Raw genomic sequence first — 15122 nt, 5'->3', positions numbered from 1 at the left:
ATTATCTTATATGTATTTGCAAGTAAAATTATCAAGTTAATTTTTTAATATTGAGTTAAAATAAAAGGATGAAAGTGAGCATCATAGTGTAGTAGATTTTGTTTGGAGCAAAGAAACATATTTTTACTTTGCTAAAAACTATGATACTGGTTTGCAATCCATCTGATGGTGGAGTTACTTAATGTTTTATTCCTTAGTGGTGGTAACATGGAGGTAATGACATTGTTCTGCCTTCCCCAGAAGTTGTAAATGTTTACATATCATGAGTTGCTTTCACTTTCATTAAAAATATGGAAAGAGGCCTGAATGAATGTTGTGGATGTCTCCTAGCTGTCTAGTTGTTATTTATCAGGTTAAATCTCAGCATATGTTTCCATAAGCAAATTACCGGAAGACTTGCCCGCCGAGGTCAGGTCATGAGACGTTCGATGAGCACTGGCGGGCGGAGTTACTCTGGTTACATTATTTTGGCACAGTTCCTCTTGTTCCAGTATCAGCTAGACCATAAAATGTATCACACCAGATGACTATAACAAACAAATAAAGAAATCTACTTCCTCCTCATCCTCTTCATACAGTTGTAATAGCCAGGTTGATATTGGGACTTTTTTTTCTTCCTTTGTTGTACACCATATTAACCTAACTTTTTGTGATTCGTGTTGAAATGATGTGTGTTTTTTGGTGTGGTTTTTTTTGGTGGTGGTTGTTTTTTTTGCCAGTCTCTTTGTATCCTGTGTTCCCATCAGATGTTTTTCCCGTCTAACTTTTTCATTTAGTATAATATTGAAATTTCCACCCACAAAGAGAACACGCTTTTCAAAAAAGCCTTGTTGCTTTGGCAAGAATGTAGTCTTGTTTTCAGGTAACATTTTACTGATAGCTGCTGCAAAGAAAAGAGAACATTGTTAGTAGGATCCAAATTGTACTTGTGTGACAGCTTTCTTCAAAAAAGGGCATGCTCCCTCTTAAGCACTATATATAGCGTATATAGGAACCTCTGATGTGCGGTTGTCATGGTAATGAAAATGCAGTGGTCCTTTGTGCTCCATTTGAGTAAATAGACACGGACAACTTAGGGAACTTTATGAGACATAAATTATTTCTGGTCCATGGCTGCACAGAGTACTGAGCACATTCTTGTTTAAACATCTTTCTAGTTGTGTGTTTTCCAGAGTAAACAAAGGTAATGTATGCTTCAGAGCTAATAAGAACATGTCTCCTCTTGGAGTTGTTCATTCATCTGAAATATGTTCATTGATACCTGAGGGAAAGGAGAGTTGATGAATCACAAAGCAAAATCATGGCGGGGAAATGGTGTCCCTCACTCTTTCCAGAGACTAGTTTCTGATAATTGCTATGAAACAGACTGAATAATTCTTTGAAAATCATATTCTTTTCTTTTAAAAACAGTAAGTGTTTAAAATAGAAAGTTCAGGCATGGGTTCTGAAGTCTTTAATAATTAGCCACAGAAACTAGGACCCCCCCCCCCCCATGTCCATGTAATTGATGGTCAGGTGTCTTTGCAAGCATGTTTTTAGGATTATTTTCTTCTTAAATCTTTTAACATTTTCAATTGTGTACAATTATTTCTAGAGAACATGTGACATATCTTTTAATTCCTTGTATCTGATATATTTACAAACATGTTATTTTGCTTCTTTTTTAAAAAAACATACTTGATTCAATTGTACTCCAATCATGGTCACAGAAATGACAGGTAAATTTTACTAAAATCTTCACATTGTACTACTTCTGTGATTTGTCCACCTGAGCGTCTCCATTTGTCTTTGTGGACCATTTGCATTTATTGGAGGCAGCACCCATGGTGGCCTATGATTGTAGTCTCCCTTGACTATGATTTAGGCTAAAATGTCGGTTGTTTACATAAACATCTAATTGTGACATGTCTCAAATTAAAGTTGAATGCTGATGTATTCCCTGACTTCAGCTTAGTGTGACTGTGTCTGTGGTAAATTTGGCCCACTCTTATCTCTCACTCAGTCATTTAATATAACCATGAGTTACAAAAATTTCACATACGATACTGCATCTAAGAATGCAGTATAGCTCTTTAGAAGAGTATGTTTTTCCTGTTTTCCTCTTGGCAAATGTGTTTATATTTGTTTTCACTGGGTTATGTGATTTTAAAGACATAGTCCTACTCAAAGTTGCTAATAAGATGATGGTTCTGGAATGCCAGAGATTTTCTGGTGTTCCCTTGCCTTAGCTACAGTGTTGTCTTTACTCCTTTAACAACTCATCTGAGACCCTTGTAATGACTGTAATTCATAAACAGAGTTCAACCCAACAGCTATCCATCCTCTTACCATTTAGAGATAAAAACGACACTCTGTTAAGGCTCCTGACAGCTTTGCCTCTATGATTAGGGCGGGTAACTCTACTCTTTGCATTCTGTTCTGTCACTAGTGGTGAATTTTCACTCTTCACTCCCTGTCACGGGCCAGAGCTAGGCTGCGTACTCATAAACCCTGCAAGAGGCTTTGGCTGGAACACTTTATAAAGCCAGGTCATGTCAGAAGGTGATAACTCTTAAGAGATTCTGAGCACAAGGTCAGTCACTTTCTTAGTGCTCAAGTTATTTGCCACTTAAGGCTTGAGCCGGCCACAAGCCCCCTGATCCCTCCTTCCCTAGGTGTGATGAGTAGGACTGTTCCCTTGAAGATAATAAGAGTCTTGAGGATGCAGTGGAAGCCCCTACCTGCTCTTGTACCATGCTGGAATTCAGGCCCTTTCAAAGATCATGGCCCCCGTTATCAGTTTCCAGATAAGAGTGTGGCTCCTCCTCCCTTTCTGTTTTTATTCATCTGAATCTGCTGAGTCTGACCGACGTAATTATCCCTGGTATTCATTTTGTCAAAGTATATTAGTGAGAGATCAATAATATGGATCAACCCATTCACTCTCTACTTGTTTGGGTGTATTGATTCACTTTAAATAAAAGTCGACCTGCTGTATAATGTTTGTTTACTCTGGCCCTTGCTGAACATTTCCACATCCTCATTAACTGTGTTTGTGTCATGCGTTCAACTAAAAACACTCAGTTTCCCTGGGGTTCCCATGTAACCGTACTCCAGTGTTGGCCTAATAAGCTAATCGCCCTTTCTCACCAGGACTGATGGACGCCGCTGGTCCTTGGCGTCTCTCCCCTCCTCTGGCTATGGGACCAACACACCCAGCTCCACGGTCTCTGTAAGTGCCCAGTTTCTCTTCTCTCACACCCCAAAGCTCTTACACAGGCAGTGCTTTCTCTGGGTGTTTGCTGATAGGAAGGAGAGGATAAATTCTGCATGTCTGCCCCTCAGAGTAGGCTACACATCCAATGATGAGCTGACAAACATAAACAGGACATACTTTTTGCTGCAAGCTTTTAAACTATGGTGCCCACGTTGAGTGAGTCCCCAGATCACAAGTTGGGAGAAGATTGGGAGCTTTCTTTTTAATACCATTTGGTGTTTGGGGGTGCGAGGTGGGGGGACACAATCTGGTTTTATTGCTTTGGTTCCAGGCCAGTGATACTAGTACTGAAAATGCCATTAAATTTTGATGGCCTGGGTCTTTTTTTTTTTTTTCCTTGCGTGGCTTAGATGCAGAGTTTTGTTTTGCTTTTTTAGTTTTTCTCCTTCAAAGGAAAACAAATGGAAAGCCTTAAATTTGTGCCTTCTGGATAAGAACATTCTTTTAAGGAGAGATTAAAAGAGCTTAGTAGTAGATTAAGATCAATAAAGAGACACGATGAAGCCATGAAAATAGGATAAAGGAAGAAGGATTCTCTTGCTGCAAACTACAACATTTCAAGAAGAGCCCTAGCAATTACTGGAAGTGATTCAGTGGGTTAGACACATGCTTTCTCAGTTTAAATTAGTGATGTTGTGGGATATGTGTCTCTACAGAGCTTTATTATTTTTTTTTTTACTTTTTAAAATTGAAGTATAGTTGATTTACAGTGTTGTGTTAATTTCTGGTATACAGCGAAGTGACTCAGTTATACACGTATACATGTTCTTTTTTATATTCTTTTCCATTACGGTTTATTATAGGATAATAAATACAGTTCCCTGTGCTATACGGTAGGACCTTGTTGTTTATCCTTTCTGTATATAATGGTTTGCATCTACTAACCTCACACTCCCAGTTCATCCCTCCCCTTCCTCCCCCTCTACAGAGCTTTAGAAGCTGGTGGTCATTTAGAAAAACCCAGGATGGTGTAGGTGTTCAGTAAATACCTAATGGAGCGGTCTGAATGCCTCTGTACCAGCCAGGAATGTGGACCTGATGATTTTAGAGCCCCTTCTGAGTCATTTCCATCTCCATTTTGTCAAAATCTGGGGTTTGTTGCAAAGGGATATCTGTCTTTTTTTTTTCTCCATAAACCCCAGCACTGTGCTAAGCATATAGTTATGTTCAGCACTTAATAATATTTGAATTGAAAAGAAACTGCGATCAAATTTATAAATTTAACTGATATCACCAGTGCCTTATATGTTTCCAGAATTCCATGTGCAATGTAATGTGAGTTTTCTAGAGCAAGAAACTGACTTGTTAAAATCTGGTGGATTATTTTTACCATCTCCGTATAGTATTGTATTGAGGAGAGGTAATTTATCTTCCTATTCATTATTCCATTTTGTTGTGGTATGTGAGTTTATTGTCCATTTAGATCATTTTTGTGAAACATCCTGACAACCTTGAATAGTGTCAGTGGCACCTCATCCTCACATCAGGAACGGATGCTTAATACTCCTGAATGACTTCAGTGGATAAAACTGTCACTAAATAACAGTAAAGTCACCTTTGGCTTTTTGTGTCAGTAAGCATCATTGCTTATTAGCCCATATTTTAGATGTTGAAAGCATGGACCACCACAGTGAGAAAATGAATGCCGAAATCGATTGAGCAAAAACCAAAAAAAAAATAATTTTCTAAATTTTAAGTGGTGTTCTTCCCTAGACTTATGAGTGTCTCCAGTGAGAACCCAATGAGAGGAAACAAGCAGAGTACTTGTCCCTTTGGTCTGTGGCTTTCTCACACATACTCTCACAGAATTCTCCCCATGCACAAATACAAATGTGTACCATGTTCCTTGACTCCAAATCCTTATTTTTACTATATCACCTTGCTTTGCCCTTCAGTCAAGTTTTATTATAGTTTGGAAAATTCTCTTTTGCAAGAAAAACAGGGGAGAGTACAGGATCTTTCTTCTTTCCATCTCTAACTAGTAAATCATACGTTATTTAAAAAAGTGAATCTAAAAAGCAAGGATGAGCTACATAGAATTGGACCCCAATTGGTACAAATTACTTTGCAAGTTATAGCTTTATAAATACGTATGATGTGTTAGGTACCAGTCTCACTGCTTACAGTGCGTTGGCTCCTTTAATTGTAGAAACATACTTCATGATGCAGCTGTCATCGTTTTCATCATTTTGTGGATCAAAACTCTGAGGCACAGAGAATGAACCAAGGGGCTGTTTACTAACCCCTTTGTTGTAGCAATAAGAATACAGTAAGTGTTCTAGACCCCGGGCACTTGGCCTTTTTTTTTTTTTTAAAGGAATTTACAAGGTATTTCTTAAAACAAACCTGATAATTAATAAATCTGACCTGGCCATCTGTCATAGTGGAACCACTGCCGTCCCTGACTTGCATACATGCCTAAAGAGAAAGTCCCAAGACAACTTTTTAGTCACAGACACATATTCTGTGTTTCTAACAGCTTCTGCCCAGAGGTAAGGCAGCTTTTCTCTTAAGTGTTTATTGAAGAAAGTGGTATCATATAATTGTTGATCTCTTATTGCTATTTTTTCCCTTCAAAATCAAATTTTAACTTTCAAAATGACTCTTTTTACCAAAAGACCAAAGGAACTGTTAAATTTGTGGAGTGTAGTTAACTGTTGCGCAGAAGTTCAGCTGTTTTTTCTCCTTATTGGTTATCGATAAAAATGATAATTGAAAATTTAAAATGCCACTTCTCATTTCCCTCAGTTTCTTTATGTTCTTGCCCTTCAAATATTAGGGCAAGAATTGTGTAAAACTGCTTAGGAGTTTCATTTTCTTCTTTTCTAAATCTAACCTGAATCACTCTTAGAGTCTCATTTTCTGGGTTAACTGGTTGTAATTTAGCTAATTAGAGATGCATTTTAATTATTTTTTAAAATAAAAATACAGACTAAATATAAATAAAATTACAAACACTTTGAAAATACAGCTGAAGTTTTACAGATAATTATTGTTAGCTGAATTCCAAAAGTACTAATGCTGAAATGTAAACATCATGTCTTGATCCTTTGGATATTATGGAAACTGCAAAACTGGCAGGTGTTAAAATGCTCTATTCTGAAATTGGAAAGATTTGGTCTTATGAAGTTAATCAGTCCTTCCACAGAGTTTTTACTATTGCAGCTTCTCTTAACTTCAAATTTTGTAGTTAAAACTAATTTGTGGAAATTTTCCAAGATAATATTCAGATCATAATTTTTAATTTTAAAATAAATAATATGGAATTGCAGCAGTAGGAGGACATCTCCCATACATTTCTTACCAGATAAATTGTTTTCTGCTGAGGGAAAGAAGGGCAATAAGAATATAAATAACTATAAATATGAGGTATGACTATAAAATAACATTACTGTTAATAAATAACAAGTGGAAAATTACACATGCATATGGATACTGTCCTTTGCAAAATGGTTATCTTGAGATACTAAGTGTTTATTTGAATAATATTGTTACTCAGAACATTTTGAGGGAACTCTTCGAACTGCCTTGTGAACTAGAAGCACAGTTTTTTCTGTAAGTCTTCACTCTTTGAAAGTGGACTTGATTTATGATGCAACCAGAAGTCATATCCAAACTAGTTGGGGGATGAGACTCCCTGACACCACACCTAGAGAACATGCTAGAAATATAAAGTCATGGAACTCAATTTATTGAGAAATTCCCAAACTAATTCCTGAAACTCTGGTAAAAGTGCTATTCCAAGGATGCGTTGACCAGCAGAAGTATGTGTTCAGTAAGTATATGAGGTCCTGAGGATGCACCTGCAGCCTCTGTTGAACTCACAGGTTCTCCTGCGAGTCCCTGACCTCTGCTGAAACTGACCTCTGGACGTCTCGGTTGTTCATTATCGACTCACTTTGGGGGCCTCGTTTGGTACCTTTGGAATCCCCGGGCTATTTGGAGTCGTTGTTCCCAGTTCCATACACTCATCCCAGTGTCACTTGGGTTTGGTGTCACCCTTTTCCCAGTTACACTTTGTTTTTTCCAACTGAGAGGAGAGAAGCTTTCTCCCCAGAGAAGCCCCTTGCCTCTCACTTCTCTAATCCTTTCGTATCCCACCTCCTCATTCATTTTAACGTATCCCCATTCGTAAGCCCAGGGCACGTTCCCTGTGGAGTTCAGTTATATGGTTATGTATATTGTATAACCACAAAATTTTCCTCTTAGAGGTAGCACTTGTTAACATTTTGTTATATTTACTGCAGCTTTCTGTTAAGTAAACTTTTTAAATAGACTTATCTAATAAAATATTAAGATATAAAGTGGCTCACACCCAGTCCCTTTCTCTTCCCTCCCTCCACAGAGGGACCCATCCCCCTGAAATAGCTTGTGTCCTCCCCATGCAAGCACAGGCCCATAGCACCTCATGTGAAACTCTTGAGCCTGGTGTGTTTTTGGACTTGATTTTCACCTTTTAGAAAGATAACATGATCCTCCCTGTACTGTACATAACAGCCCAGTAGCAACTGGGCCAGCAGGTCAGAATCAACTACGTTCATATTTCTGCAGCAACCTGAATCAACAGTCACACAAAGTGGATGCAGTGCATACTTTAAATAGCTTTCCATCAGTTCAATAGATGCTTTGCCACCAAAAAGGATTACTGTAAACTTATGAATAAACTTTTATGTTTTGGGGTTTTGAAATCTTGGATACAGAACTGTAGACATTGATGTACCTTTGAGACCTATGTACAAATCCTTAGTTCTGTTTTTCTGTTTGCTCATTTCATCGTTTGCTTTTATCGCTGCTGCTTCTCTCCTGCTAGCATTGATTTTCTTCTTCTTTTACTGATTGCTTGACTTGACTTTCTTTGTGTTTTATTTTTCTGTAGTGACCGTATTTAAGACTACACCTGTCCTTTGTGACTAGAGCTTTGGTTTACCTCATAAATCTCTCTAGTAGTGTTCTCATTTTTATAGTTTATAAAATAATCTCATTACATTGTAGGAAATCTTCATCTCAGTATATACTTAGAAGGTGTTTTATAATTGCAAGGTTTAAGGATATTTTTAAGCTTTAGTCATTAATTTCTAGTTGCTGCATTGTGGTGCTGCAGTGTTTATGAAGTGTGCTCTTAATGTGGCAGATCTGCTTCTTTTTTTAAATAAAAAAACCCTACTAGAATGGAATATTCAAATGAGGGGTATCTTTCAAAATATGCTTATTCTACCTATATTTCCATTATTCAAACATTTCTCATCTCTTTCCTTAGAATGCTTAAAGAGTTCACCTCTCAATAAAAGCAAAAAAGCAGTCACTTTGATTTATAGTTATATTTCTCATACTGAGTAAAAGCAGTGTTATTTAGCCATTCACCTTTTCTACCTTACTTTGCTCCAAGTGTTGAGTGGCAGTTTTCAAAGAGAAAATCTATATTCAAGGGATAAAAAACTCACCACCACTAAAGGTGTTTTTAAAAAAAAAAAAAAAAGCCTAAGCCAAGAGAACAGTAAAAGAAAATTCCAACTTTTAAAACAATGGCATTAGTAAGACAAGTATCGTCTTTATCTCCTCCCCTTTTTACCCAGGACACATATCGATGGTAATTGCATCAAAGGATAGCATGATTTGTAAAGAGAGATCACATTACCTTATTTATGACTGTACATCATAGAATTCATTTTATGTTACTTACCTAAAAGTCACAGTGTTTGATTTTTGGCAGGTGGTAGAAGCGAGGGTACCATACTCAGTTGAGAACTAATCTGTCATTTAGTGAACCTAAATTCTTACTCCAGTTGTCACTTTCTTGCTGTGCCTTTGACTGGGTCCTATCCATTTTCAGAGCCTGGGTTTTCTCCAGAGAGTAACCTTTGTTTTGGGAAATTATCTTATAGACAAATGAGTTGAAATATGGAAGCCCTTTTGACCTTCCAGAGACAATTATCAAGGTATACATTTAGGCACTAGCTATTGTAATTATAACATGGGAAGGATGCAGTATAAAATGGTGATACAACAAAATTTAGTGCTGTGATCGCGTATTCATTTAAAGAATTTCTTTTTGAGATAGTAATAAAACCTCACTTTGGTTTGTTTTAGTCTTCCTGTTCCTCCCAGGAGAAGTTGCATCAGTTACCATATCAACCAACACCAGATGAATTACATTTCTTATCAAAACATTTTTGTACCACTGAAAGCATCGCCACAGAGAACAGATGCAGGAATACGCCCATGCGCCCTCGTTCCCGAAGTCTGAGGTATGTAGAACTGATTGAAAAATTTCAATGAGCTGGATAATCTCTTTTCAACCATTTCAAGGGAAGACTTTTGGTCCTCTAATTCTTATATGTGTTAACTGACTTATGAATGACTGTAAATATAGTTTTCCATCTACACATGATATTGTGAGTTACCATTGAAAGGCATCTTATTATTTTTCTTTTAAATTCTTACAATTTGCTGATTGCTGTGGTAGCAGTAACCACAATGGAACAGGGACCACCTAGAGGAACTTCTAGGCATTGGAAATTTTAAGACCATCTAATTATGGTGCTACATCAATTAATATTTTACGAGGAAGAAGCTTGGCTGAAAAGGCCAGCACCTTCAGGTTCACATGTGGAATTCAGATTCTGCTTTACGAAAATCCACCCAGTTCTTTCATTCTTTCTTCCCATCACAGGTCTTACTTTCTTCAGGGTTACGAACGAATTGTTAGGAGTTTGTATCCTTGTATTTTGTGGGTACCAATGTAGTCCATTTGACATTGAGTAGGGCTAGTTTTATTTTGGCCTTGTCTCAAAAAATTACGTATATCACAGTTTGGCTCTTCAGGAAGCGGACTCTAACACAGGGACCAGGCTGTTTATTAGGGAGTGCTTGGGAAGTATACCTGTGGGAGGTGGGGAGGAAGCAGGATTGAGCAGAGGGAGAAATCTAGCTGCAGTGCAGGCCTGACAGCCGCAACCCCACAGGGAGCTCTGGGGATGACACAACCCGTCAGAGCTGTCCGTCTGGGCCAAATGGCCCTTCCTTTGTATCCCTGTCTCAGTCCTGGGATGTGGTACCCTGGGAAGGACATGGCTTTGGGTGAGGGGGCTCTGTAGCTGAGGCTGTCCCTGAAGGGACTGGCGGCGGAAGGCTTCTGCAGTCCCAGCAGCTGGGACAACAGGTCCTTCTCAGCAGGGAGAGCAGGGTTGTCCACCCCTGGGTCCTCCAGAGTATGAGATCTTCATGCTATAGAGCTGTTCCACTTGGATATATTAAGCGTTATTATAAAACATCATTTGTCAGGTATGCAGTTGAACATCAAAGTTTGCTGAGAAGGGTTTTTCCTTTGTACCCTTCTTATTTAGTGTCATATAGTAAATGTAGCCACATGGCATAGTTGTGTTGGATTATTTTGAGATATGGAATGAAAGACCAATTTTATGAATTCGTTTAGAGCCATCGTATTTTACCGTATGGGTGCCATTTTTGGTTTTATGAAAGGAGTTCCTAGGATATCTAGTGCAAGCAGCGGTGTCCTCTGAGGAATATATAAACACACACTGAAGTTGCCTGACTGTATACCACTAGGTAGGAGCCTACTATTGAAATAAAGAAAATGCAGCATTGTATGCTTCTGTTTCGTATTATACACAATGCCTACCTCAGCATCCCGAATAAATATTTGCCAGGCCATAAAATGGATTTCAGTAGTGACACCTGTGCCGTGGAACACTCTTAAACCTCTTCAGTGGTACGTGGCAGAGCGCAGGTGTATGATAAAAGTGTGAAATTAGACAGTTCAGGGTGCCCTAAATGTCGCTGTTTGTAGCTACCGTGTCTTCTTTTATATTGCAGTTCATTAATTGTTTCTAGAACCACTCGAGTGCATGCTACATGCAAAATATAATCGCAATTTAAGAATGTTTCCTGAACTTTTATATTGTAGCTATAATTAATTTGTGGCATTTCACTTCTGGAGCTTCCTTTTTGAATCCTACTCAGGGTTTCTCTGTGTTTGTGAGTATGTATGTGTGCGTGTGTACTAATGACTGATTTTGTAGTTTATTACCTAATATACTTTTCTTACGAAGGCTGCGTAGTATTTTTGATGCAACCAATTGTTTATAAATAAAAAGCTTATTTTCATTTCATGCTGTGGCAAGTTTGAAAGGGTCATTTGCTTTGCTTGCAGCCCTGGACGTTCTCCCGCCTGCTGTGACCATGAAATAATTATGATGAACCATGTCTACAAAGAAAGGTTCCCAAAGGTAATGAATTGAATTGAAGATACCTAGCATCTAAACAAACGGGCAACACAGGTTTAGTGTCTGTAAGGTGTTTGTCGTGGGAAGTAATGGTCCAGTCCAATCATGACTCACATAAAATAGCACCATAGCGTTCTTTAGAAAGATAAAATCACTAAACATTTTTAAAAGCTGCTGAGAACTAGCCACACATTCTCTGGGCTGAACTGACTGTAAAGTGAATCCCGCTGGTTATCCTGCACTGGGTGAGCCTGGTGAGGTGCTCCGGAGGGCGTCGGCTTTGAAAGGCCTCTAGACCCTGGTTCTCCTTCTGCCCGTGTTGTGGGCCCGCTGCTGTATGGTCAAGCAGAAACTTGTATATGTCATGATTGGTATATATCACAGAAGTCTTTTACTTTTTTCACCTAATTTTTCTTTGCCGCGGCTTCCAATCTCTTTAGCAATCACAGTCTAACCCTCTTAACTTAGAAGGGAACATTTAATTGCAGTGTTCCCCATTAGACCGGCAAATAGAATTTGGACGGAGCCAGAGAGGCCTTGGTGAAGGGTTGTTACCAGATGCCTTGGCTGCAGGGAGCTGCCATCCGGTGGTCCCTATCACCTCGTCTCCACGACTTTCCCACCAGCGTGTTCCTGCACATTTGGGAGAAGCAGTCTCTCCATTCTGTTCCTGTCCCTCCCCCATCACCTTTGTAACCCTAGGCAATAGAGCAAAAGGAAATCTTTGGCTTCATAAATCAGGAGTAGAGTACTTATTATTTGTAATGAACCCAACATTGATGTCATTGATTCCAGCCATTTTAGCCATTTATCACATGTCACTTGTTCACCAGGGAAACAGATCCTGACGATACTAGTTAATACTGGTTAGGGTTTTAGAAGGGAACAGGAAGCAGAGGGACTCTCCCAGCATATACAATTAATGCAAGCAAGGAATATTGGTCAGGCTGTCCGGGATCCCAGAGAATGAAATAAACATTGGGAAGGAAGTTTTAGACTTATGTCACCAAGGGAATCCCCTTGGCATTTTGGCCATGATGTAGCTTTCTGTGGAAAGAGTAAAGATGGTACAAGGTGCTTGTTCAAAACGCAGCCAAGGGAATAAACTCTTGGCCCACCCTGTGGAACTCTAGCATCAGTCTTGACTTTTGAAGAGGTAAAAACAGAGCTATAGTATTTGATATTTTTGGCAATCTATCTGAAAGAGCCCAAGATCTGAAATGAGAGCACAGCAGTTCACAGATACTGAGTTATTTGGAGAAGCTTACATGGACCATTTTACATTTGATAGTGCATAGGAAAAAAGTAATTATCACCCTGGGAGATTCAGTTTCTCTTATATACCTCCGATCTTTTTTTCCACATGGTGAGGCTCATTCTTTTTCATCTGTTTTTTTTCAAATACACTATTTTTTAGAGCAGTTTTAGGTTCATGACAAAATTGAACAGAAAGTGCAGAGAGTTCCCAAATGCTCCCTGACCCCACACATGCAGAACCCCCTCCCATCAACATCCCCACCCCAGCCACACACACCCCCAGCCCAAGAGTGGTCCATTTGTAATAATCAGTGAACCTATACCGAGACATCATAATCACCCAAAGTCTGCAGTTTGCATTAGGGTTCATTCTTGCGTATTCTGTGGGTTTTGACAAATGTATAATGATATGTATGTACCATTATAGTATCATACAAAAGTGAGGCTTGTTTTAAATTTAATTCTAGAATTCTATTTAATAACTTGTGGAGGTCTCTGAAAATGCTAGATAAATGTGGTGATTGCGTTGTTTACATATATGTTTCCTTGTATTATGTCCGTGCATGCGTGTCTTCTCTAAACAGGCTACTGCTCAGATGGAAGAGCGCCTAAAGGAGATCATCACCAGCTACTCTCCGGACCACGTTCTCCCCCTCGCAGATGGAGTGCTTAGTTTCACTCACCATCAGATTATTGAACTGGCTCGCGATTGCTTGGATAAATCCCACCAGGGTCTCATCACCTCACGATACTTCCTTGAATTACAGCACAAATTAGATAAGTTGCTACAGGAGGTATGGACCCTACACCTTATAAAGTTCTCCGATTTGTTTTGCTTTTCCCCTGAAACAAGAAAAATTTTATGAGAGCATTTGCTTAACAAGTTTTAACCATGAGACGGAGTTCATATTCCAGGGAAGCAAAGAAGAAGAAAAAAAAAATTGATTGCTACTTGCTATAAATTGATTCTGGTCAACGTTTAGAGTAATAGAAAGTTAATACAATAACCTTTACAGGAACCTTGGGACCCAACAATCTATGGCTCTAGGATAAGTGGATTGTGAAGGATTTTGAAGCAGTGATTTTTTTCCCCACTCCTTAACCATAAAGTTATAAATTGCCTGCATGTATGTGTGTTATTTGATGATGCTATCTAGTTCTAATATCTGGAAAAGCTAAATGGAAAATTGCTGGCTTCTTCCAGGCCATGCGTCCTATTAATTAACCTGCATGTGGTGTTACATAGTAAATGGCAACTTATATTTGCATTAGTGTCAGTTTTTCTTCTAATAAAATATCCAGTTTCTAAAATGACAAACATAGGTCCCTTCTAGGCTTAACACCTGCATGCCTAGTTCCTGATAACACCCAGGTCAGGAAGGGAGTGAGCTTGATGGAATGGAATTAGTGTATAATATCACTGTCCTGACTGAAATTGATCATTCACAGCCTACAAGTAAAACCTATTTAGCCTATATATTTGGATATATTGTATTGCTGTATCCCATCAGCATACGTTATGCCCATGTAAATAAAATCGTAGGTGGTCTTCTCTAAGCATGATTATGTAAATAATTGCATGGAAGTGAAGGAAAATATTGGCATCCTAGTTTTCTAGAAATCCATCTGTCCTTGCTCGTACTGAATTTAGTTGTGGCAAGATGAGATGATTCCTCTCTGACTAGCAGCCACTATTTTTCTTCCCTTTCCCACCTAAACCTCCCAACAGAGGTTTCTGTGCTCCGTTCCCATTTTTCACAATTCAGCCTATTGCAGTCCACTAAGGCAGTGTTTCTCAGACTGTCTTTGGGTGAACACATTGTCTTTGGATTTTGTTGTCAATTTCCAATTTGTCATGGACCAATTCTACTATAAATTAAGATAAAAATTAATTTACCTCTGTGAGATACTTCTTCCTTAATTCCACAGTTCGGTCCCAGGATATTACCATAATTACCTGTTAAGTTCTGGGATTCATTCCTTCATAGGTGTTCCCTGAAAAGGGTAGAATCCTTAGCCAAAGCTGTTTACATTGAAATCCCCCACTTAATTTTGTTTCTGTATGATAGACTTGGCAGGCTGTTTCATGGCAATTAAAAAAAATCTTAGGATTTCAGAAATTATCTGAATGTACCATATAATAGATTGATATTTTAGAGATTGATTTTGATTTTTAGAGAAATTTCTCTTTGGGGCAGAGAAGCATGTATATGTGTAACATAAAGAACACTGTCAGGTATGAATAAGAGTGTTTCCTTGTTTATTTTCACAGATAAACACTTTCCTTCAGTCCTTTTGTGAAAATTAAAAGTATCTTCAGAATCACATTCACAATGTCCTTCCAGAGCTTGGAGCTAACAGGTCAC

General features: G+C 38.5%; 1 protein-coding gene across 13 annotated transcripts in view; it reads left to right on the top strand.

Moving 5' to 3' along the window:
- MAST4 (microtubule associated serine/threonine kinase family member 4) overlaps positions 1-15122 on the top strand; it is a 554707-nt gene that overhangs the window by 480101 nt on the left and 59484 nt on the right. For 12 of the 13 annotated variants that reach the window (XM_057742007.1, XM_057742123.1, XM_057742017.1 and 9 more), the window contains 4 exons: positions 3133-3211; positions 9344-9501; positions 11427-11502; positions 13341-13550. In XM_057742007.1, coding sequence (XP_057597990.1) covers positions 3133-3211; positions 9344-9501; positions 11427-11502; positions 13341-13550 — 523 coding nt within the window. The remainder of the gene's footprint in view (positions 1-3132; positions 3212-9343; positions 9502-11426; positions 11503-13340; positions 13551-15122) is intronic. The other variant, XM_057742035.1, reaches the window with a different exon arrangement.

Source organism: Hippopotamus amphibius, chromosome 1 (genome assembly GCF_030028045.1).
Source record: "Hippopotamus amphibius kiboko isolate mHipAmp2 chromosome 1, mHipAmp2.hap2, whole genome shotgun sequence".
Classification (NCBI taxonomy): Eukaryota; Metazoa; Chordata; class Mammalia; order Artiodactyla; family Hippopotamidae; genus Hippopotamus; species Hippopotamus amphibius.
Note: the sequence above shows the minus strand (reverse complement) of the source record. Positions and strands in the feature narration are given on the sequence as shown.